The 26662-nt window shown below is 44.2% G+C and overlaps 1 protein-coding gene across 1 annotated transcript in view; it reads left to right on the forward strand.

Annotated features, from left to right (window-relative positions):
* The window catches only part of CHAF1B (chromatin assembly factor 1 subunit B), a 216343-nt gene that overhangs the window by 59533 nt on the left and 130148 nt on the right, over positions 1-26662 (forward strand). Inside the window, exon 3 of the mRNA XM_069202533.1 lies at positions 2936-3068. Within this exon, the coding sequence (XP_069058634.1) occupies positions 2936-3068 (133 nt within the window). The remainder of the gene's footprint in view (positions 1-2935; positions 3069-26662) is intronic.

Genomic DNA, 26662 nt, shown 5'->3' on the forward strand with positions numbered 1-26662 from the left:
GTACTACATTGACAGAACAAAGCTAATCAGGAAAACAAAACAACTGTTCATAGCTTTTCAAAAACCACACATAGGAAATCCAATCTCTAAACAAGGCATTGCTAGATGGATAGTCAGATGTATTCAAACATGCTATCTTAAAGCCAAGAGAGAATTGCCTATTACACCAAAGGCACACTCAACCAGAAAGAAAGGTGCTACAATGGCCTTTCTAGGAAACATTCCTATGAGCGAAATATGTAAGGCTGCAACCTGGTCTACGCCTCATACATTTACTAAACACTAATGTGTAGACGTACTAAATGCACAACAAGCTACAGTGGGCCAAGCTGTACTAAGAACATTATTCCAAACTACTTCAACTCCTACAGGCTAAACCACCGCTTTTAGGGGAGGTAACTGCTTTATAGTCTATGCGAAACATGTGTATCTGCAGCAACATATGCCATCGAACTGAAAATGTCACTTACCCAGTGTACATCTGTTCGTGGCATTAGTCGCTGCAGATTCACATGTGCCCTCCCGCCTCCCCGGGAAGCCTGTAGCCGTTTAGAAGTAGATCTTAAATCTTAAACATTTGTAAATAATTATTATAAACTTTTTATGTACATACATATTCACTCCATTGCATGGGCACTATTTATAGCAAACAACTCCATCCTCACCCTCTGCGGGGAAAACAATCTAAGATGGAGTCGACGCCCATGCGCAATGGAGCCGAAGAGGGAGGAGTCCTTCGGTCCCGTGACCAAAAAAGACTTCTTCGAAGAAAAACAACTTGTAATACTCCGAGCCCAACACCAGGCAGCGGACTGTGCGAAACATGTGAATCTGCAGCGACTAATGCCACAAACAGATGTACACTGGGTAAGTGACATTTTCATTATTTATCCCTTAAATATCAGGCATAAAAAGTAGTTTGGAAAGTCAACCCTTTTTTTTTTTTTCTTCTTTTTTTTCTTTCTTTTTTTTTTTCTCCAAACATTAGCTTATGAGTACTGTTAATGCACACACATTTTTGTTTCAAAAATACACTTTTCAGTTTTGGTACAAATATCCTAGTTTAGCCAGACATAAACTTCTAATTTAGCAGGCTTGCTGGACACTAGAGAGCTACTTACTGGTAGCTTGTGAGCTACTAGTAGCTCACAAGCTTCACAGTGGAGAATCCTGCAATAGAGGGATTGTGAGCTCTGTGTGATGACATGTTATCTGCACGCCAGCGTTGTTGTTGGTCACGTCCTCTACCCTAAAGGGGTAATGGAGTATGGAGAAGGAAGCAGGTAGGCAGATTTTTTTTTTCTTCTTTCATTTAGACCACAGAAGTACAAAAAGATCAACAAATGTGTGGCTTTTTCTTCTTCATGCCCTTTGAGCAAGCCTCCTGATTTGTTTGAAACAAGAGGTTGTGCTATTCCTGAAACACAGTATCTGCTTGTGGCATAGATAAGCTATTATCAATGATGATTAGAGAAATTGCCTTCAACACAGCCTTCGTTTCTTAAATTGAGTAATCCTTTGTTTGTACCTACACATAGCTGAGTTTGCCCCGTTCGTGCTGCACATACAGCCACTCTTCTGTTTGATTTAAATGACTTCTACCTTAACTAACTTAAACTGTAATGTTTAGGCCTTAATAACTTTATGAACCCCCAAGCATTGTCTGTTTGATATATATTGTCTTGTGGTCCCCTTATGTCAATATTCTGAAAATAGGAGAACCCACTAGAAAGCTACAACACATTGGATATTTGTGGAGTTTATTACAGATAATTAGTTTCTGAGCCTCTTTCTGGCCCACAAACTGCTGGACATTTCTGGTACCTCATTACTTAATAGTAGTGATTGCAGTCCTTCTTCTTTTTTTTTTGTTTTTTTTTGTTTTTGTTTTCTATCCCAGCTTTGCTAGCTCATGTAGAGATCTGCCCAGGCCCGCCCCTAGAATGCCCATGCTTTTCCAGACTGGGTGCTCTAGTGTGGTTGCATCTGACTCCGTGAGATCCAGTTACTGAAGTTACTTTTGTCTGTTTTCCTTTCCTACCATGCAGTGGGGAAAGAGCACAATACAATTGAGCCTCAAATGTTAGGTTTGAAATGCAGCATTCTGTAACTTATGCTTTGCACTTTAAAGAGTGTTGGGGCATGGGTGGTGTGGTTTGTGCAATGGGGTGGGGTTGAGGCTACTACTGGCCACATAAGGTAAGGTCAGAAAGTGGTGTGTAGCATTTATATTCCCTCTGGCACGGAGACATGTGAATTGGGTTTGGCCTAATATTTGCTAGTTCTTGCTGGGGTTTGTTCTGCAGTACACCAATCTTGTGGCCATCTTCTGCCAATTGCTGTTGGTTTGAAGTATCTGCAAAACACTTTTTTTGTTTTTTGTTTTGTTACAACCATGTTGCAACAACCTAATGTCATAAGAAAAGCAAGGCAAAATGAAAAATAGTACTGTTAGAATAATGAGCAGATGTTTTAAATCAAACATTTATGATGGTCCTCTATAGGTATTTTGCACACTTATCATTTTGGACACCTGTTTTGGCAATTGTGTTGTTGTAGTACTTGTGCCCATGTAGCCTCAGAGGTGTATATATTTTTCAAGACCTTTGGGTGAGCCAGGTAGTGGGACTGTAGCAGGTTTCTGGGCCCAAACATAATCCTTTGGTTTCCTTGAATGCTTGGAGGATTTTTTTTGTATTTACATGTGAGGCAAATATGTTCTGTACATTTACCTCTGAGTTTATTTGTATGGTGTCTGCTTATATGTGAAATGCTATTCCTCGATCAGGCAGAGGCCGTACATAGGTTGGATCATACCCACTGTGAAGACAATTGTCAAAAGTTGTCATCCCTTCGGTATGCTCCATTTGACTGGGCAACGCGCTAAAGGTGTCTCAATTTACATTTTCTAATTTTAACTTTTATTTTTAACTAGATATGGAAAACTGAACGAGGACCAGATGGAAAAGCAACTGTGGAGTTCTTGTCCAATTTAGCCCGGCATACCAAAGCTGTGAATGTTGTGCGCTTTTCTCCCTCTGGTGATATTCTAGCTTCTGGTGGAGATGGTGAGTACCTAGATATCTGTACAAAACGCTATTGATGTATGTACTAGTGAAGGAAAACTTGATGTATCTTGGCTGTCTTTGAGACGTTAATTTCAGTTCTACCCTCTCCTGATAGAAAGAGCAGCCTATTTGTACACAAAGTATAGATGTCTGTTGGATAAACTGCTTGTTTCCAAAGCAGCAAACATTTTCTTTCCCTTATTTAATTTTTACTTCCCTTGTTAGTCATTAGCTAATCAAGTTTGAGATTTGCGCTGAATTTCTGATGTAATCTCGTAGTTTACAACGTGATGGGTTACAATATACGTATGTTGTGCAATTAAAGCTGCAGATTTATGGTTGTTGGTCAAAATTACTCGGCAGAGTTGAAACTTAGCTTTAATCATGAATCCAGGACTCCCCAAAATCTACACAAGCCATGTTTAACTGGTGTCAGACAGGAGAGTATCCTGACACTTCAGTAGCAGGAGCATGACATTTTGTAAAATATCCATTTATTTATGTAATGGATAAGATACTTCGGGAATGTAGTTGTGCTGTTAAAAAAAAAAATAAAAAAAAAAAAAAAAAAAAGCTTGTCCCATTTGGCACCATGCAGTGAGGTGACAAATTATTTCTGCTCCCTTATAATCTCTGATTATACCAGAGCTCATACTTTCAGGGTTTGGACATTAGTGACACGGAGCAAAAGATAAGTTAATTCATTTATCTTGCTTTATTAGCAGACGGGTAATATCTAATCCTCTGTTATCCCAGAGCCTGCCTTTCATTCCGTCAACTGGCCTCCTTCTGTAATGAGAACCTTTTTGACTAATACAGCAAGTGTGTGAATACACGTGTAATTTACATGTTCTCCCCAGCTCCTATTTTAACAAAATAAGTGTGTTAAAAAAAATAAGTTTAAAATACCAGTTGTCAGATTTCCCAACTACCCTTTTGTAGAGATCCAGCTAATTGCAGTTTCCTAAATGAGGCTTCCCAACATTGGGTTGACATTTCACCTCAATTCTCATCTGCAGATTTGCCCAGAAACTTTATCCTTATTCTCTGCTGTTACGTTTATTTTTTCTGTTCTTTGCTAGATGTGGTTGCTTCTATTATTTGTGTTTGAAAATGAGAGACCCTTCTAGGAATAGACTTTGATGGATATGCTGCAGAAATCCTAGTTCTTAGACTTGTCACTTTCAATATATCTTTGTAAAACGGGCCATCTTACTTATTTTTCTGACAGTCTCACAATAACTCTGCACCCAAAATATGGTCTGGTGGCTTAGCATATCTTCTTGAATCTTTGTTCTTTCATTTTGGACAGGCCTGTTTTGAAATGCCCTGATTTTCCTGTTTGCAGGTTTTGATGTGTAAGGGAGTTTGGTTTGCTATGCGTCTTCAAACATCAGTTCAGACAGATTTACCTATTGAGCCATGCAAAGTACCACAATAAAATCTAAGAATCGGAAATTGAGCTGGATGAGTCTGCTATTTTTTGCATCGTTTTCATGGTGGCCATCATTTCTCCAGCATTCAGTTTGCTTATGGCCGCAGTGCTGTTATCTTAGTTTAATTTCTTTGCAGGTACTTTGTATATTGTGGGTATACCCCACTCCGCAAACGAGTACAGCCAATGAGAAAGTAGATGACGACATGAAATAAGATTGGCAAGGGAAGATATTAGTATCTTGCAAAAAGAAAATGTTTCTTGGAGTCCAATGGTCCATAAAAGCCTATTTCTACAGTGTTGGACAGTATCCGGAAGGCTGGACGTGATTGTTCCTTCCCAAGGTTTTCTGGTACATTGACAAAGCTGATACTAACGCTAATATTTTTAAAAACTGAGTTGGTGGAATTTTGGCCACTCAGCGTTAGACTTGTAATGCGGAGTTCTGGCCGAGGTTTTTCTCACACATGGCAAGTTAGCAAGTGGGAATTGGTGTCCCATAGTGTGAATTTCAGGTGCTAGGAGGGCACAACCGTTCAGAGTGAAAGCTCCCACTCCTGTAAACAATCTACTCGAGTGGCAGCAAAATCACCTTGAACATCAGCGCATAACAAGTTCCTGGCACTAAAAATAAGCACGAGCACCGCAATGTGCCGATTTCCACCGGTTTGCGAAACTCTGTGGAATCTCACTGAGTTTTCATGTAACTCTGTGGAATTCCACCCATCCCTGGTACTTATGAGGACCGAAACAGTTAGAGTAGAAACACAGCACAATAAACATCACTCCAGTTTATAAAAATAGAGAATATTTTAATGAACAAAGTTACAAGAAAAGGACAAAAACCTAATAAAAGGCCCTGGAGACATGAATCTCTATTGTTTTAAATAAATAAAAAAAGTGCAAAGTACCAATCGCAGGCAACAAGTTGTGAGGCACTGGCGCCAAGTTGAAAGTTAGTGTTGATGCACTGCTAATGATTGCCGGTTGAATGCAGGAACCGGGTTCACCAGTTCTGGTCGTTGATGGATATGTTGGTGTTTAAGGCAGTAGGCTGGATCTGAAGCCGGGCGCGATGACAACGGGTGACATGAGGACTGGGACCTGATAGGCTGTCAGTGAAGGTGGGAGAATCTCAGGTTTCCACATCCTGGATGTCATCTGGGTCAACCAGATCAATCGTGGCCTTGAAGCTGCAGAATGGAATTGAAGTGGCCTCTGTCGACTGATTCCGATGTCAGACGGAGAAAGTGGTAGGAGCTCCAGCGAATTTAGATAAGCCGGCAATGCACCTTCAGCAGATCGGTTGGCAGGTTGGTCCCAGTCCCTCGACATTTCTCCAGGCAAAAAGTTTAGGGTTAGGCAGGAAGAGTACACTGATACCAGCCACGGGATCCATGACCCCGTGGACAGCACTTGGGAGTCAGGACTCACTCCAACAGAAGCCACTAGCAGGGTCCAAGGCAGGTCCAGTTGAAACTGGTCAGCTGGGCTCCTTGAGGGAAGTGGGCATCTTTTACAGCTTTTGTATCCCTGTAGCTTGGCAGGAGGTCAGGCAACTGACACTTGGAGTCCACTTCTTTGTCCTGGAAACAAATGTGAGGGAGTTCAACCCATATGGTTCTCCTCATAGGTGGAGTCCTTCTACCTTTCAGCAGAGTTTTGAAGAAGGTGCCCGGGGTGTCACATTTATGCATGGTACTACTGTTTTTTTATTTGGGGGGGGGGGGGGGGAGAGAGAAGAGGAAGGGGGAAGGTTTACTGCTGCCCACCCTCCCCCACCAACCAATACTACTGCAAACAATCCCATTGGCACACACTACCTATATTTAACATGGCAGACCCCCCCCCCCCCCCCCCCATGCATAGCTCCTGTGCCTACCCTAGAAGTGTGGACAGGGAAATTAATAACAACTCTTCTGTGATCACTTAAATCTGATACTGTGGGCAACTCCTCTTACTGGGATTAGAGACTGGTTGGCTAGGAAGACAAAAGTGAGGCAGACTCAAGTGTGAGCTTCATCTGCCAGTGACAGGGTAGGTATCCTTTGAAGCTAAGTTCTTGGGCACAGCCCAGATGGTTATCCTGTTGAAAAACAAAGCACCTACCCACACCCAAATCCTGTGTCTCAACTCTTGGAGCCAGTTCAATCCTCATTAAGGAGTTAGTCGGCTCCTGGGTGACAGTTGAAAGCTCAGGCAAATCTGCTTCTGGCGGCTTGAGGCCGGGTCCAGATGATTTTTTGAAAGTACCTTTTTTAAATATTTATTACAAAATCCAGCTTTACTCATTACTTGGATTTGTAATAAATATTTTAAAAAGTCCACAAATGATCTTTTTATGTAGTTCCTAGGCAGAGTTGACACTGACTTAAATAATTTATCCTATTGCTTTGCTATGGAACAGCTAACTCTGCTCCAGTGAAACAAGCTTTTAGGGCATTGTAAGGACATGTTCAAAATTACATTTCTACATGCCCCACTTTTAAATTCCGTGCCCCCTTGCCTTATGAACATTTAAGGCCTGCTTAGTGGGGACTTCAATATTTAGAAGCAGGGTGTAGGCCAGTTTAAAGAGGTTATTTTAAACTTTTGAATTTGCAGTTTAAACCTGCACAACCAGGTTACATGACCTGCAGTCATGTTTTTGCATTGTTAATTTAGTGGTGGGACAACTTGTGCTGCAGTCCACAAGTGAGATTTAAATTACAGCCCTGGATACATATTATACCACATACAAGGAAACTATTGCTAAGTTTTCTTCCAATTAGGAGTATATCCAAACATTGCATTTTTTTAGGGATCAAGGCGCAGGCTCGGGGGCCTGGTGAACAGTCACAACATCAGCATCTGTCTAATCAAATTAGGGTGGTTCTGCAAAAAGACATTTTTGTTACAATTTCTTTAATAACTTTTGTTTTAAATGAAATTAGGTGACTCCTTCGATGGTGCTCAGACATGTTACTTTCTTATTGTTCAACTTTTGGAAGTCAGTTTGCCACTAAATATAGCATTGTGTTGCAAATTCATCCATGGATTCATCTGCTTCTTAATGAGCAATATTGAACATGTCTCTCAAAGTCTATATTTCTGTGAAGATCAAATACCTCATTTAAACACTTTACTATCGCTTTAAATGTTTGAATGTCATTAACATCTCCTTTTTTCTGCATCTTCAATTAAATTAATTAGAAAATATCTTGCTTGTTCGTCTGGGTGCTTTTTTTACATGTCACTTTTAAATAATGTTCCAATCTGCCATGTTTCCCTCTGTAATCCTAATGGTTGTGGATGACATTTCAAATGGAAGTGGTCTTTTAAGTATTGCCCTGGAAAGAGTTCCTTCTCTTGCTTGGGGCTAGTCAGTGACGTTGTTTCACTTGATTTGACTGTTAGTAGCCCTGACATTTTCCACATTAAGAGAGACACAGTAACAGTCTTTCCCACTTTTACTGTAAAACAAAAACACAAGTTAGTTATAATTGGCTTTGATTACAAGTTGGTGTATGTTTTTTATTTGTTAAACATAATTCACTTAAAAATGGTATTTGAATTGCAGGTTTGGTTCCGAATTAAAACTGAAATTCACAAGTTATGGTTCGGCCCATGTAGGAAGCTGGCTCTGTATATAATATATCAACATGAAATATAGTCTGCAGAGTCCAGGGGTTCCCCAGAGGCTTATGTAGATAATACTAATGCTCTCTTTTGTGGTAGTGTGGTCGAGCAGTTAGGCTTATCAGAGGGTAGTGCAAAACATTTTTTGTATACACAGACAATAGAAGAAGCACACACTCAATAACTTAACTCCAGACGAATGGTTTTTATATAGCAAAAATGTTAATTTATTTCAAGAACCACAATATTCAAGTTACAGGTAAATACATAAATTAACAAGTATTTCACATATCTATCAATACCACTTTGATTGGATTTGGTAAGTTGTACAGTTTTTGAATAAATGGCAATCTGTTTTAAAAGTTGACAGTGCAACTATCAGAACAGTTCCTGGGGTGAATAACATTTATTATGTTTTGCAGGTAAGTGCAACACTTAAAGTTCCAGTCTCCGGGGGTTAGGAAATCCACTGGTAGGGGTTTAAGTTAACCCCCAAACACCCACCACCAGCAACACGGAGCTGGCTGGCTGCAGAGGTCAAAGTTGAGGCAAAATTAACATGGGCTTCTATGGAGACTGGGGGTACAAAATTTCAGGTTCGCTTGCAGGTAAGTACCCATGTCTTCAGAGGGCAGACCTGGGGGGGTTTAGATGAGCACGTGGGGGTGGGCCGGGTGGCACTAGTAGGCCTCAAAGTCACACCCTCCGGGGCAGCAGGGTGCAAACAGAGCGTCGGACTCCCAATGCTTTCCTATACGGGGACCCCTGGGGTCACTTAGATGCTGCTGGCTGTGTCCATGAGGTCGGTTCGGGAAAACCACAGGCTGGACAAGTAGGAGGGACGCCTGCTGAAATTTGCTGCACTGTTGGACAGGTTCTCCAAGGCCTGGGGGCTTCGGGTGCAATGTACCTTTAGGTGTCAGATATCTTCGGAGCTTTTGCGGTCAGTGGGGTCCTCTGGATTCACACTGCAGGCATCATTGTGAGGGGCAGGAGAGGTCAACCCAGGGTGGGCACTTGCTCGGAATCGCATGGAGATACTCCCTAGCCGGTTGGACCACCAGGACACAGGCTGTGGGCGTCAGGTGCAGAGTGGTCAGGGTTTGCGGATCCAGGCAGGCTCTGGAGTCCTTAGATGTAGTTTCTTCTAGGACAGGGCCGCTATCCACAGGGGTTCTTGGTCCTCTGTGATGCAGGGCAGTCCTCTGGAGCTTGACAGAGGTCGCTAGTCCCGCAGGATGCATCGCTTTCTTGTTGCGGGTTCTCTGAAGCAGGAGACGGGCCAGTAGGGCTGGGGCCAAGTCAGTTTGTGTCTTCCTTCTCCTCTGCTGGGGTTTCAGCATAGCAGTTCTTGTGATGTCGCCAGGAATCTGACGAACTGGGTTCAGGGTAGCCCTTAAATCCTGCGGGTGAAACTCCACTAGCTGGAGTGTCCTGGGGCACTGTAACAAGAGGCTTGAGCCTTTGAGGCTCACTCAGGTGTTAGTTACTGCAAAAGGAGGGGGGTAAAAATGTGGTGGGGGGAGGGAATTGGGGCAGGCTTTGTTTCTGGCCACAGAGAGCACAAAGGCTCTCACCCCATGTGGTCAGAAACCATCTGGAATTGGCAGACTGGCCAGTCCTGCACTGGCAGTTCGGTTAACATACGGGGGGATATCTATATGATGCCCTCTGGGTTTATTGTGCTGAGAAGTTTGATACCAAACTTCCCAGTATTCAGTGAAGCCATTATGGAGCTGTGGAGTTCGTAATGACAAACTCTCAGACCATGTACTCAATATGGCCACACTGCACTTACAATGACTAAGAATGGACCTAGACACTGTAGCTGCATATTGCTCATGCAGCTATGCCCTTACCTGTGGTACAGTGCACCCTGCCTTAGCGCTCTAAGGCCTGCTAGTGGAGTGATATACCTATGCCACAGGCAGTGATTTGTGGGCATGGCATCCTGAGAGGGGTGCCATGTCGACTTTGTGTGTGTTGGTGAGGAGAAAAAGGCAATCTTCAAAGGCAGTGTGCTTGTTGTGGGGTCCCCCAGGGTGCCATAATGCATGCTGCAGCCCTTGGGGACCTTCCCTGACCACAGGGCCCTTGGCACCATGGGTACCTCTTACAAGGGACTTAACTCTGTACTGTGGGTCTGCCAATTGTGTAAACAAAGGTACAGATTTTGGGAAAGAACACTAGTGCTGGGGCCCTGGTTAGCAGGGTTCCAGCACTCTCTCAAAGTTTGCATCAATATCAAGTGAAACGTGGGGGGGGGGTGGGGGTAACCATGCCAACAAGGGCACTTTCCTACAGCACACTATCCATAACCTGCACAACAGCCTTGTAAAGTATAACTCTTGACTCCAGATGTGGTGCTTATGACCTCCCTCCTTAAACAGATGCAATGGCAAATGTAAACCAGCTTGCGATTGAGTTTACATGTCACATTACCACTTCCACACTCTGGGTCCTAATAGCATAAATTGGTTTAATTATGTTATTTAATTATTACATTTTACTTTTAGGTCTTTGAGGTAAAAATTGTGAGGGCCTATACATTGCATTTGGTTTGCAATTAACGGTTTGCATGTCTGTGCTCAGTTATGAATTGTGCTTCTAACCATGACATGCCAATTTCAGTGACTGTTCAGTTTTAATTTGTGACCACAAGTGCACTTTAACTGAGCATCATTAAGGTGCATTTCTCAGGTTTTTTTTTTTTTTTTTTAAACCTACATTGTTATCAGTAACGCTAACCGTAATTTCACTTTAATCTTCCTTTTTTTCCCCACGTTTTTATTTTTTATTTTTCTTGGCTCATATACACCATCCAAGTGTACTGTGCGCACACACCCCTGCAGTTCACCAGTTCCTGCTGCACACATCCTTTATCTGTCTTCAGTGAAGTTGACTGCAGACCAGGTCTCTAGCTAGGGATTATACCCAACTCTCCAAAGGCAGCCAGTTCCCGATTGTCCCTGTTCTCCATGTTGCTGCCTGCCACCAGTGCCTTCTCCTCCCCAACACTGCCCTGTGTTTCATCCCACACCCCAGCTTGCTTCCCCCTCCACATCAGTCCTCCATGTTGCTCCCCATCTTCCTACATTTAATACTTAATAGCAGAAAAGCATTTTATTTTTATTTTTTAAACAAATCCCTAGCTTCATGGCACGCTTACTCCTAATGTGTTTGACGTCAAAATGACACTACTCCTGTCGTACCACCTTTTTGTTTTGTACATTTATGCTTTGCGCAAGGCTAAAAAATAATTGAAAAAGTTAATAGGTTCCAAAGGATAATACTATAGGCTTTGCCTGTGTTTGTTTTTTCTTTTCTTCAATACAATGCACTTTGTGCAATAGCGACAGAAGTGTGGCTGCCAGCCAATCAGAATGTGGTGTATCAGCGAATTCCAGTCTGGGTTTGAGAATCTGCAGTGTGAAAGCTCCCATGTTCAATATGGGGTGCTTTTTGTTAGGTTGCTTTTTGTTAGGTTGAGTGTAAGCGTTCAACCTTGTGTATACTTTTAAGTATACTTATACTGTGGGCTTAAAGCAATTTTCATTTGTTGGTTGCAATGTCCTTTAAAAATCCTTGCTCGCTAGTGGTCAGTTCTGCCTCTTTGTCCCTCTTTTTCTCTTTCAGAGCAGGGACCAACTACTGCATACTTACACTTTGTCCTGTTTATCTCTCTTGTAGGGAACTGCCCCCCCCTCTTGTTTTTGCCTGCTTGTCTTACACTGCAGGTGTGTGTTTCAGAGCAGTCACACTTCATTGGGCAAATACTGCAGGTGGTCTACCTTCAAACCCTACCTCCCTCTGCAAAACAAACAGCAGAGGGGGCGTTGCTCTTAGTGTGTTTCCCTTTATTAATGCTGCGCCCGCCCTTTTATCTTTAAATATGGAAGCCTTTGTGTGTGTGTGTGTGTTTTTTTTTTTTTTTTTTTCTTTTCTTTTTCTGCACAGCATGGCTTGCTTTCTATATACTGGTGTGCGGCTTTAAATGTTGTGGTCTGCAGCACTAGTGCGTCAATGTTTACTGCCATTGATTAAATACAGGAAATGACGTTTGAAGTGTGTTGGACACAGCACTAATGGTGAATGCAGTTGGCGTTCTGGTAATTGAAGCTGTCGTGTTTCGAAATACCGGTAAGAGGGACACACTTGATTTTGGTAGCATGTTTTTTCATCGGGCATTGTTTCTTTTGTAAGCACCACGATGCGCGCATGGGGCAGCATTATAAGGATCAGTTTTTATTCGTGTACATGTCTTTGGTTGAGGCACGTATTTCGTTAGGTAAGGGACACCATTTATCCATGTATTCAACTTTGATTGAGGCACAGCTTTTGTTCGGTAACTTAGTAGTGCATATAGTTGGGGCCTCGCATACAGCGTGGGAGCCGGCATTGGTACCACATTCTTTTTCTCGATAAACACCGGCATTTATTTGGTTGGCATGTATCCTTTTTTTTTTTATTGTTTGTTTGCTTGGATATGGGACACACTTTAGGCTGCACATGTTGGTGGATTCATGGTGCACACAGTCACTGAGTGAGACGTGAAGCACACATGGTTTTTAGGTCGAGCGCACAAGTGCTTTGACCTGTTGTAAGTATTGTGGGCTTTTAACCACGCCCATACCTTTCATCGTTCATAAGCTTGCCTTTCAAAAATCTTTTATCATTGGTAAATTCTTTACGTTTGTCCCGGTTTGGGGCATTTTTGTTACCGCCTTGGCACCGTTCCTGTTACATGAATAATTGCATGTTTGCCAATACGCTTGACTAAGAGCGAACTTCTTTTTCTGTTTGTGTCTACTTTGTGCTCATGGCGACCGTGGCGCTTTGAATCAGCTCACTTATGTCAACTGTTTTACTTTTTGTTTTCATTTTATGTGGCAACAAAAGTCGTTAGGAATTTACCACGTCAATAGCTCTAACTCTGGACCCATTGAATCACAAATGCTTCTTTTTTTAATGGAGTTGCTAATCTATTGGATTTGTGAATTAGTATAGGGTCTGCAAATTATCAATCCTGATCTCTCGAATTTTACAGCTTCATGCTCAACCGGAGCCCCCTTTTCAAATGCTAATTTCTTAAACTACTGAACAGATTTCCACCCAAATTAGTCAAAGCACAATTCTTATCTAATACGTTTTACATTTTTGGCTGTATTTGGTGTCATTTAATTTAAGCTATTTTTTCTCTATCAAAGAGCAAAAAATCCTTTGGGTATTAACTTGAAAAATTGTACTGTTGGGACCTACTTCATTTTTTTTTTTTTTTTTTTGGACCTAGCTGAAACACTCATGTACTGACAATCTCTGGAATGTGCTTCTTAGTCTAAAGAAGACATTTATTAACTCACTTCACAAGGTTCGTAAAGGAAGGTCAGCATGCTGAAAGCACGTTTAAAAATGGTCACAGCAATGAAATGAAAACGTGTACAAAGTATTCTCCACTGCAATATACACAGCAAATATATGTATCCATATTATAATGCAAAGCAAATAATGAATTAAAAAATATGCATCACCATGAGGTAAGGGCACATCTGCTTCATCTCCTTCCTCTCAGCATCAGATCGCCAGATCCCAGAATCGATCAGAGAGAGATCAATTATCCTCACGGGAAGGATGACGCATCTCAGCGTCCTGAGCATGTCTGAGATATGAATCACTCCCGTTTCATCTGGTCTCGGCCTCTTATACTTTGAATAAACAAGAGGGAAAATCTAGAAACTCCCTCCTCATAAGTTTATTTTTCAGAAATGCTGACTACTTTAGGCCAGCTTTGAAAATAACACGTCAGGACTTGGCCAAAATCCCAAGGCGCCCCTTCAAACAAAACCGCTCCCTGCCCGTCCTAGTACATTTTATCAGCCTAAGCCCTTGGTGGAAAAGAACACGAAAACAAGCAGAACAAAAACATGAGCACATTGTTCAACGTGGAAAATTACTTATAGCTTTTAATGTGGCGGTGGCTAATGCTAAAATATAGTCAATAGGCAAAATGAAGTTGGTGGTGACTAATGTGAAGTGTGCTGCTAGGCGGAGTCAGTGGTCCAAACACAAATATCATTACAGGAGATGAGGGTGTATTGGGAGTTCTGGTGTCAGCACACTCAGCAGAGATAATCGGTAGCAAATTACTCTGCTCATCTGCATACATACTAATGTTCTATGACCAGCCTTGTATTTTCCTTTTTTCAGTATAGCTGCCACCATTGTTTTATAGTCCTTTGTTTTGTACAGTCTATTTGTTTAATTTTCTGGGTGCATGTATCTTGTTGCCTTGTTGTGCATATACATGTGCCTCACCAGTTGTATAAGCGCACACATCCTCCTCCAACTTTGCCTCAGGCTAAAATTTACTTGACAAGTCTGTCAATCTTTATGGTGCTGGACTCTGCCAATAGCTTTGCTTCAGGGAGCTTACTTATTGGCAGCTACAGGCTTCATTTACTGCTCAATGTTTTTAGACTCTTCTAATATCTCTGCAAATGCTCTAAGTATTCCTCACTTTTCACAAAGGGAGATATAAAAACAAGATGGTTACGTGGTGGGTTGATTTATTGGCAGGAGACACCTAGTCCACGGCTGTTATCGCAGTATCTGCGTATCATTCCTTCTTTTGGCCTCCTATTCTATAGCTTTAGTTTTCAGTTTTATTTTGAACAATACAGCAGTATTAAGTCAATTCAGCATAGGGGTAGGCAGTAGTGGTTCAGATAAACATAATCCTGATAGAGTATTATCCCACACCCCCTAATAGTCCCTTGTACATCATTATCATTTAAATGTAGATAACCAGGCATCACAATGCAATATTGCCCTCTCAGGATGCTACCTCCCAGTCACTTTTTCATTGCTTTCCGCAGCCTCAGCACCCTTGCTATCCGAAGATGCCAGTTCCATCTCGGATCTAGAAAAATGACACATTCCTTCCTTTCAGTTATATCCTCTGTCACTTTGTCATTTTGTTGCTCAAGTGTTGTGTGATTCTTCTGCTACAGACCCATTCCAGCACATCAGCTCGCCAACTAGCATATTCTGGTGCTCTTTGTCCCATCCATGTTATGGCTATCTGACGCCTGGTGAGAACCATCGTCGGGTGCAAGAACCTGTATGCCATCTTCCTACTTTTTGGACGTTGAACATTGCCTAGGAGGCAACACCCAGGGGTCTGTAAAGGTTATCCCTACAATTCTCCATATCTCTGCCATCATCCGGGTCCAGAAATTCTGTACCTCCCCGCAGTGCAAAGATAAGTGTAAGAAGTCCGACCTGGCACTGCCACATCTGGGGCAAGCAAACAGAACAGACAAAGTGTAAAGAAATGGCTCCCTGTTGCAGTTACCCCCCACTTTTTGCCCGATACTGATGCTGACTTGACAGAGAAGTGTGCTGGGACCCTGCTAACCAGGCCCCAGCACCAGTGTTCTTTCACCTAAAATGTACCATTGTCTCCACAATTGGCACAACCCTGGCACCCAGATAAGTCCCTTGTAACTGGTACCCATGGTACCAAGGGCCCTGATGCCAGGGAAGGTCTCTAAGGGCTGCAGCATGTCTTATGCCACCCTAGGGACCCCTCACTCAGCACAGACACACTGCTTGCCAGCTTGTGTGTGCTAGTGGGGAGAAAATGACTAAGTCGACATGGCACTCCCCTCAGGGTGCCATGCCAACCTCACACTGCCTATGGCATAGGTAGGTCACCCCTCTAGCAGGCCCTTACAGCCCTAAGGCAGGGTGCACTATACCACAGGTGAGGGCATAGGTGCATGAGCACTATGCCCCTTTAGTGTCTAAGCAAAACCTTAGACATTGTAAGTGTAGGGTAGCCATAAGAGAATATGGTCTGGGAGTCTGACAAAAACGAACTCCACAGCTCCATAATGGCTACACTGAATACTGGGAAGTTTGGTATCAAACTTCTCAGAATAATAAACCCACACTGATGCCAGTGTTGGATTTATTAAAAAATGCACACAGAGTGCATCTTAGAGATGCCCCCTGTATTTTACCCAATTGTTTAGTGCAGGACTGACTGGTCTGTGCCAGCCTGCTGCTGAGAGACGAGTCTCTGACCCCATGTGGTGAGGGCCTTTGTGCTATCTGAGGACAGAAACAAAAGCCTGCTCGGGTGGAGGTGCTTCACACCTACCCCTGCAGGAACTGTAACACCTAGCAGTGTGCCTCAAAGGCTCAGGCTTCGTGTTACAATGCCCCAGGACACTCCAGCTAGTGGAGATGCCCGTCCCCTGGACACAGCCCCCACTTTTGGCGGCAAGTCCAGGAGAGATAATGAGAAAAACAAGGAGGAGTCACTGACCAGTCAGGACAGCCCCTAAGGCAACCTGAGCTGAAGTGACTCTGACTTTTAGACATCCTCCATCTTGTAGAAAGAGGATTCCCCCAATAGGAATAGGGATGTGCCCCCCTCCCCTCAGGGAGGAGGCACAAGGAGGGTGTAGCCACCCTCAAGGACAGTAGCCATTGGCTACTGCCCTCCCAGACCTAAACACACCCCTAAATTCAGTATTTAGGGACTCCCCAGAACCTAGGAAACTAGATTCCTGCAACTTAAGAAGAGGACTGCTGAGCTGAAAAACCCCTGCAGAGAAGACGGAGACACCAACTGCTTTGGCCCCAGCCCTACCGGCCTGTCTCCCTCGTTCAGAAGAAAACTGCTCCAGCGACGCTTTCCCCAGGACCAGAAACTCTGAATCCTCAGAGGACTGCCCTGCTTCCAAAAGACCAAGAAACTCCCGAGAACAGCGGCCCTGTTCAACAAAGACTGCAACTTTGTTTCCAGAGGAGCAGATTTAAAGACCCCTGCAATCCCTGCAAGAAGCGTGAGACTTGCAACACTGCGACCCCGACTCGACTGGTGGAGAAACAACGCTACAGGGAGGACCCCCTGGCGACTCCAAGACTGTGAGTAACCAAAGTTGCCCCCCCCCCCCTGAGCCCCCACAGCGACGCCTGCAGAGGGAATCCCGAGGCTCCCCCTGACCACGACTGCCTGACTCTAAAATCCAGACGCCTGGAAAAGACCCTGCACCCACAGGCCCCAGGACCTGAAGGATCGGAACTCCAGTGCAGGAGTGACACCCTGGAAGCCCTCACCCTTGCCCAGGTGGTGGCTACCCCGACGAGCCCTCCCCCCCACCCCCCCCCCCCTCTTGCCTGCCTGCATCGCTGAAGAGTACCCCTTGGTCTCATTGAAACCTATTGAAAACCCGACGCCTGTTTGCACACTGCACCCGGCCGCCCCTGTGCTGCTGAGGGTGTACTTTCTGTGCTGACTTGTGTCCCCCCCCCCCGGTGCCCTACAAAACCCTCCTGGTCTGCCCTCCGAAGACGCGGGTACTTACCTGCTGGCAGACCGGAACCGGGGCACCCCCTTCTCCATTGAAGCCTATGTGTTTAGGCACCACTTTGAACTCTGCACCTGACCGGCCCTGAGCTGCTGGTGTGGTAACTTTGGAGTTGCTCTGAACCCCCCAACGGTGGGCTACCTTGGACCCCAATTTGAACCCCGTAGGTGGTTTACTTACCTGCAAGAACTAACAATAACTTGCCTCCCTCAGGAACTGTTGAAAATTGCAGTGTCCACTTTTAAAATAGCTATGTGTTTTATGTAAAAAGTATATATGCTATTGTGATAAATCAAAGTTCCTAAAGTACTTAACGGCAATACCTTTCAAATGAGATATTACATATAGAATTTGAACCTGTGGTTCTTAAAATAAACTAAGAAAATATATTTTTCTATACAAAAACCTATCGGCCTGGAATTGTCTGAGTGTGTGTTCCTCATTTATTGCCTGTGTGTATGTACAACAAATGCTTAACACTACTCCTTTGATAAGCCTACTGCTCGACCACACTACCACAAAATAGAGCATTAGAATTATCTTTTTGCCACTATCTTACCTCTAAGGGGAACCCTTGGACTCTGTGCATGCTATTTCTTATTTTGAAACAGTACATACAGAGCCAACTTCCTACACAAAACATCGGCTGCCTAGAACGAAATGACATGACGTTGCCTTCTGTTCGAATCCCCCATTCCCACAGCTCCTGTCATGCCCATATCGCTAAGTGTTCTCTTACCAGTGTGCACAGAAGTGGAGAGAGGGGGCAATCCTGATGCATTCTCCCTACCCAGTGTCCAACTCTGAACAATTTCGCCCGCCCTCTCCCTAGCTCTGGGCTTATGTACAGCAAGCATACCCATCCACAAAACTGAGATCCGCAACCCCATGACATGCAGGACTTCTAGAAGGTAGCCCCAGTCCATGGTGTCAAACGATGTTTCGAGATCTTTGGCTACTAGTGCCATTTCCTCCTGTAGCTGGGAGACTTCATGGAGTACATGCATCAATTGGCACAGGTTCAAACTGGTACTACCTCCCAGTATGAATCCACATTGATCTTCTTGCACGAAACTTGACATATTTATTGCTAAACGTATAGCAAGCACTTTACAAAGGATTTTCGTACCGGAGTTTATCAAGATAAGAGGCCTATAGGCAGACGGGTTGGCTTGATCCCCACCTGGTTTAATAAGCATGCAAATGTCCCCTTCTTTCATGGACTGTGGCAGCGTACCTAATTCACGGGCCTCCAAAAAGACCTCAAAGTATTCAGGCTAAAAGTTTCCTGGACTTGTCTCCCTCTCTGTGGAGTTTCTGATGATACTGACGCAGAGTGTATCTGTCCAGTCGGTCCCAGAAGTCTCCCAACCGTCTGCGGCTCAGGACCTTGTGTCTCAGTGAATCCCGGGTGTCTAGGAATGCCCCTTGTATTGTATTCGGTTCCGACTCCTCTCTACGTATGTTTGCCTGAGTACCCCACATGTAAGGCCAAGACAGTCCCCCCTTAAAACCACTTTGTATGCATTCCACTCTGACCTGTGTACAGTAGATCCCCAGTTTGTGTCCAGGTACTCAGTGAGGGCTTTCTCCAAGGTCTGACGATCCTCTGTGTCTTCAAGAAGGTCTGTAGGCAGCCGCCAGGATCACCCTGTCTGGGAATTATCCCCCCATACCAGACTGCAACACACAGGGAGTGATAAGATATAAACTAGACTGTGTGTGACCAAGGTCCTCAAGTCAGGGAAGCTCACCCACCAGTACCCTGTCCAGTTTGCTGTGTGTGGTGTACATTAAGGAGTGACATTTGTATCTCTGTTGCGTAGGGTGCGACGGCCTCCACACATCACATAATCATAAATTCTGCTTCACCTCAAGGAGGGCTTTAGTTATGTGAGGTTTAATCCCCGCCCTTGGTGCTGTTCTGTCCTGGAGTGGGACTCCAAGTCACAGTGAAATCGCCCAGCCAAATCAAGGGTAAGTCTAGGGCAGACGTCATAAGATCCTGTATAGCAAAAAATGATTCTGGATAACATTATTGGGTGCATAGGAGTTGAAAATAGCCACCTCCCTGACATGCAAAGTGCCTTGCAAGAAGCATATAGGCCATTTATGTCAGCCTACACATAGGGGAGGGAAAACTGAACATCTGAGGGACACCCAAATGATAGTGCCTCGAGCATATGTTGAGTATGAGTAGTGAAAACCTTTCACCTCCATTTCTTAGTTTTAGGGTCACCGCCTCGTCCATGTGGTTCTTGGAGGCAGGCAATGTCAATATTGTGCTGTTTGAGAAAGGAAAGTACTCAGTTTCTTTTAGTATAGGTTCCCAGCTCCTGGACATTTCAGGTGAGTACCCAATAGTCACCCCATGCCATCTATGGTGAATGAGTTGACAGAGGCCATCCCCACAATCCCATCTCTGAGCACACTCTTCTGTAGGATCTGATAACCTTTAATGAGGCACAAACCATCCAAAAATAAACATCTTCTCCACCCGTGGGCAGACAGATATCAATCAAATGTCCATTGATGCCCACCCCAAGATTTGACAGGCTGACCACAGCTACCCCAGGAGGGACCAGTCAACACAAACGGGGAACTGCCTTGCCAACCAGGCTCCTAAGACTGCAAAACAAACATGTCATCTGTGTACTTAAGACATCTATAATACTATACTTTGGTGCAGGGATCAGCACCCCCGCAGGTTGTCATCAGTGTGGGCCCCCCCGCACCATACATTAGGCACGCCCTGATCCAAGATGCCACAACTCCTCTTCTGACCCACACACACAAGTGTCCCCATCAGCCCCTCAAGGGTTCCGCCAAGTGTAGCATAAACAGTAAAGCAACACTTTGTGTCAGCCTTGGCCCATCTGCCAAAGTGTCCAGTATTTTATGTCGATTGTTGGGCTTGGAGTCGCAGAATGGGGGCGCCCCTGAGACACCTGAGAAGGGGGAGCAATCTCCTATATCGCAGGTTCAGTACTCTCAGTTTCTGTTTTACAGTAAGGAAGATTTTCTGCTGATCCTCGCCTTGATTCGTGTAGTCCAGATAAATGGTTATTTTACTACTTCCAAAGCGGGGTACCTCTTGCTCAGGTGCTGCTCTCTATGCAGTCTCTATCTCAATAGTTAAAGACTTTAGCAGTGACTGCTGTGGGAGGGGCCCTCTGTCAAGGCGGAGGCACCAGAGCCCTATGTGCCCTTTCCACTACGAAGAGGTCGGAAGGGCTCCACAGTTTGAATACAGCTTTGTGGATGACTCCTCCGGTCTCTCTGGGATGCCCAGAATCTGGATGATGTTAGGCGGGAACGGCCTTTGGCATCCACTGCCTGCCTGCCCAGCAATGCCGTCATGGTTGTCAGCGTTGTCATTTGACGTTTCATAGATGTCACTTTGCCCTGTAGTGTTGCAATGGTGTTTTCCGCTGTTGTTCCCGTATCCACCACTTCACGAAGGTCAGCTCGTAAGAGATTGACATCGATTGATAGTCTCAATTTTTTTTTTTTAGGGCAGTGCGAGAGCCTTGTATTGCCGCTAGCAATTCAGCCCTTTTAGATTATGCGTTGTCCTCCACGGCATCACCCCCTTCAGGCATGCCAAATTGTCGTGTCAACCTTTGGGTGGGCTAATGAGGTGTGGTATACTCTGTGATGGTGTTTGAGGCATGTGCGCACGATTTGCCCTTTCCCATAATGACCTCAGGTATGGTGCTGGGCCCAGTTGCAAGGGGTCTGAGGTGCGGTGAATGGGGCCTTTGTTAAGGGACCAGATGTGGACTGCTTCGGCAAGATGGTCCCCTCACAGGCCAGTACCACTGGGGCCGGGGAGATTGGTGGGGCAACCCTAGGGAATGAGCATCACCATGGAGCCCCACCCACCCATTTTTCACAATTATTTTATAAAGATGGCAATGTTTAAATATGTTCAGACGTATTTAAATATTGCAGTTAAGTACTGTTACCTTCTTAAAAGTGCAATAACATGTTTCTGCTTTAAAAAAAAAAAAAAAAAAAACTTATCTGTTTTAATGCTTCTTTTGGCCGGAGCCTGGCGCCCCCCTGGGATCACTTGAGGTCCCCCCTAGGTGGGCCCGCCACCAGTTTTTGAAGACCTCTGGCTTAGAAGGATTTTGTAGACTGGCTGACCGGGAGCTCCAGAACTAAAGTCCTGTCGCCCATGTTCCTAGGCCATTTGGCTTCCTCTTAGAATGAAAGACTTTTCAGCTAATGCTTGCAAGTGTGTGGTTACAGAAGCACATAACATTAAAACCAGCAAGGCTTGAATTATGCCACTTTTCTTTTGGCCTGACTCGAACCCTACCTCCGTTTCAGGCTAGCTTTCTGATTACAGCATCTACCAGAAGTTGAAGCGCTGCAGGGCCAATTCACTATATGATGGGGTGTCTACACTAAAGTGAAAGAGAGAATGCCGAATGAGGATTCGTTAGAACCAAATATCCTCCTTGAGAGATATACTTGAAATGCAAGTAGAACCAGATTGGAAGTGTGTAAGAGTACGGTGCTGCTTTATGCATATCAGCACCCTTATACAACTGTCTAGACATGTATGTGAGGGGTCGGTTTGTATCAATGTTTTACTAAGAATACACAAGAGAACCCTGGCATGGAGAAATTCCACTTTATTGGCGCTTGATGATAGCGCTAAAATCATTGATTGTGACAAGTCTTTTCTGGTCATGATCATTTAACACCTTTGATTTGTGTGACAGACGGCACTTCTGCTGGTGCTTTACATTTGAGATAGTTATAGAAGCTTGAACAGAAAGTTTGTGTTTATTTGCTGTAGGGGTGGGTCATAAAATCACATAGGAAATAATCCCACATGCCCAACATTAGATAGAAGATGCAGGAGTTGTTGTAAAATAGGACATCTCATTTGTTTGCTGAGCAGGAGGTAGCAATATGAAGATTACTAATGTTAACGTTCAAGAATGTGCAGACTGGCTACATAGTGTGATTTTGACAGTTAAGTCTGGGTTCACTCCACAGCATGAAAAGAAAATAACGGGTCCTTTGTGTGAAGAGCGGAATGGAGGAGTGTAGTTTATTGTAGTGGGGACTTTGATGCACCTAACAGTTATTGCAGGTACCACTTTACGTTAACAATTGGCCACATGAAAAAGCAATATATAAAATGGGCATTGATTCCAAGGCGTTTCGTGATCATGTTATAGATATGCTTTGATATCTTTTTAGACCAGTGGGGTCCTTGTAAAGATGGTTTGAGGCCAACGTCTACATGTTAATGAAAGGACTCAGCATATTAGGGTGGATGCTTTTGGTGGAATTGGGCTTAAGACCTGGATCAGATAACTCAATTTTTTTAGGAGAAATACTGGTGTTTGCAGTTGATGTCCAAGAAAATGTAGTTTGGAAAGTAATATCTTAATTTCCAACAGTTTTCAGGTACAATCTTTAAACACTTCATACTAGTTGTACACAGTGAGGCCAGGACCATTAAGTGTCAAAAGATCTTGGAGTTCTTCTTGACACTTTTTTGTTCTGAAGATATATTTAATCCGATTTACTCTTCTAAATGGGTTTTCCTAGTACTTTTGACAAGTCTGGAGATTTATGTCTGTCTCAACCTTCACACCATACAAAAGAATATTGATTACCTGCCATACTTTGCCTCCAATACAGGACTTGCTTGCCAGTGTCGTGGGCAGCAAGCTCTTCATTAAGGTTTATGCATTCCGCTTACCATCAGATCCCACTAACTAAAATTCACAGGTTGCTACAGCTTTTGTAACACCATATGTAGCTTACAAATACATAACTGCCTTCAGTCTTGACTCTTCGGCAAGTGTCCTGCAGAAGATGGTGGATCAATATTTTAAAGAATTAGGTCATGTACAATCACTAAAAGATATAATTTTAATTTTCACTAAGGAACCTAATGAAGACCTGCAGATGCTGGAGCGTGTTCTTCCAACTCCTCAGTCCCCTTCCTACCTTAAGACTTGGGCCCTGGGCAGCCAATGTGCCCAGCCACATTATTTCTGTGTTTTGCAGAATGGGGTTCCCGGGACAGTATACTTTCTCTGAAGGCCCTGGGGGATGGAGTCCAAGGGGGTCAAAAGATGACTTGCAGAAGTCTTGCTTTCTTTTTCTCTCTTTTCTTCTTCTCTCTTTTTCCCCCACGGGAATTATTTGAAAGAAGTATTACCCTGACCCCCAGGGGTTTGGCCCTCCCTGGGGAAATTGTAACAATCAGCTGCCGAGCACTACATGCACTCTCTCCCTGTGGGAGCAAGCTTTAAATATCTATCAGCTGCCTCTTTTGGTCTAACATTATGGTCTTGGGTTTGTTTTGCTCCTGCTTGCTAGCCCTTCTGGCCGTTTTAGTGTGCCTCTTACTGGAACTTTGTTTTTGGGCTCCCTGTACCAGACCTGTCCTTAGCCTGCTTCTTGGAGGCTCTTTTCTTGGGTAGAGGGCATCTTCCACAGCCAGCAAGCAGCGCACCCTCCCAGCCACACTGTCTATGCCCAATGGCCTCCTGCCCTTCTCTCAGGGCACCAGCATATCAGCAGTACATTCAAGGGCCAGTCCACAGAAGTTCCAGCGGAACCCTTCAGGGTACCCCAGCAGATACATTCCCCCATCTGTTCCACAGTGGGTATAAAGTGATCAGCTCCACTGGCCTTGGAAAGACGCATCCTAGTGATGGGGGTCAACTGGAGTGAAAGCCCCAAAGTCTATTCTTGCTGGGGCACCAGGTGGTTTCTCCTTCGAGGTAGGCATTCTTTTGCTGTTCTCACTTACAGGTACGGTGTCTTCTCATTAATCTCCCCCATGTGCAGATTTTTTTTTTTTTTAATGGGCTTGGAAAGTACTAGCAGCCGTGATCCTCTGGCCAACCCTAGAGTGGCACCTTATCACTGCACCACTGTATTAACCCTCCTGCACAGCATTCTGGGATAGTCCTATATGGAAAGAATTTCAATTGGAGCCTCAACTTCACCCATAGCTGAGACAGCTGCCTCAACACTTTCCATCACACTTCAAAGGCCAACCCCTCCTGTGTTTGCTCCAGAAATCTGTCACTCCATTTGTTTCTGTGGGTCTGGGCTGCCTCAGCCCTAGTACAGTATAACAAGCTAATTAACAGATGCAGATTTCCTCCAACCCCTTGCTTTCCCAGGAACCAGATTGAGCACTGTTAACTGTCATGTGTTGCTAGAGCTATTATGTGGGCGAGCCTTTGATCTGGAGAGATGAATAAGTAGCTCCAGTTGGGGAGCAGGGAACAAATGCCTGGATTCAGGTTATAAGCTAAGCGGGAGGAAATTCTTGAAGTCCCATAAGATTTGGATTTAAGCTTTTCATGCACGTTTTATCCCAGTTTCATACCTTGATGAAACCTGTACAACTAAGTGGATTGAAACTGCACTTCAGGGCATATTATACATATAATATCTCAGTGAAAGCACTGCAGATTTTCCAGCAAGTTCTACAGACCTACACTAGACTGCGGAGTCGCAGTATTTGCTCTGCTCCCAGTCAGCACCTATCCTTGCTTAGTCCCTTCTGTGACAAGCCACATATGTGAAGATACCGGCTGCGCACAGTTGTAGTCTTGTGCATGCAGCCTGCATACATATTAATGTTAAACCAGCTTTGTGCTCCTTACCCTTGTTGCAGTAGCGGCCGTCTCTTTAAAAAAACATGGAATTGACTGTCCTTATAGTGCCTTTGCCTGTTAGCGACTTTAAATCCATACCCAGGGTGCTTGTTTAACTCTGATTGGTACCTCAGTGAACCCTGTAGGCCTGAATGTGGCAGAACTGGACCTTAAGGCAGATTTTGCCTGTAATGTGTAATAGAATGCAAGCATGACTGACTTTCAGTAAGCCCAATGACTTATACTATCAATGCCCATTCACGTTATCAGGCATGAACAGTCCCTTCTGTAACAGGCCACCTGCAAGCAGATATGTGCCTGTACAAGTCTGTAGTCTCACATTTGCAGCCTGCAGACGTGTGTGCGCGTGTACCCAGCCCAGAGCCTCTTATCCAAGTTGCACAGAAGTGGTCCTATCCTAAAAGGTGGACTTTGGTGGTTAGCATTTAGTTCATTTACTGTGATTGTACCATGAGCTAGACTCTGGTAGTGAGACTGATTCACTTGTAGTAAAACGTTTAAAAGCTGGGTCATCACAAGAGAAAAGTCCAGGGGGAATTAAGTAGTCTGAACAAACTTTACAACATTAGCTTCTGAAGACTTTTCATCCAACACGCGCAATTTGATGATCTGGTTAATTTGTCTCTTGGTGTCATGTTTACTTAACCACAAGCCAAGAGTTTTGACTTCACAAGAGCAGGAATCAGTTTTTTTACAATGCCCAGGCTGCTCCTAGCTTGGCCCTAATGTACATAGGACCCAGCAAACATAAGCTGTTCACAACCAGATATTTGACATTGTATACCCTGTCAGTGACCTTTGCAAAGGAGTCAGTGAAGCACTGGTTTGGTTTTGTCAGACTATTTGTGAAGCTCCAGCCATTCAGTCCTATTGTACAACTCCTCATGTTTCTCTTTTGAGAAAATATGCTTAGTTCAATTTCTGACCAAATAGAAATGTTGGTGGTTGGACTCTTAGGCTCTGGTCCCAACATTGAGCCAGGCCTAGTCTCTTGGCATAGCCCATCCAGCTTTCTGCTGTTCAGTGCTAATCCTATTCTATTGATCTCCATGTGAAGAAAAATGCTACCAACTGTTTTTGTATTTTTTACCTCCAGCAGCTAAGAAAAATTGTTCCTACGGTTCCTATGACTTGTAGCGAGGCAAATGTATAGTCCGTTAGCCCTTTTTTAAACTGGACTATAACTCCTATCTAAATCTCTCACAGTATCAATTAATGAAGCTTCCAGTTTTTAATCTGTTGTATTCTGTGGGCTTTTAACCACGCCCATCACTTTTAGTCGTTCATGGGCTTGCCTTTCAAAAATCCCTTTGTCATTGGTAAATGCTTTGTTTGTCCTGCTTTGGGGCGGTTTTGTTACCGCCTTGTAGACTGACCCTGTTACATGGATTATTGCTGATATACTTCAGCGTGGGCAAGCTATTTTATTCTGTTGTCTCTTCCCTTCGTGCTCCATGGTGCTCACAGTGCAGAACAGCGCAAGCTCAATCA

The sequence above is a fragment of the Pleurodeles waltl genome, chromosome 8 (assembly GCF_031143425.1).
Source record: "Pleurodeles waltl isolate 20211129_DDA chromosome 8, aPleWal1.hap1.20221129, whole genome shotgun sequence".
NCBI classification, from domain to species: domain Eukaryota; kingdom Metazoa; phylum Chordata; class Amphibia; order Caudata; family Salamandridae; genus Pleurodeles; species Pleurodeles waltl.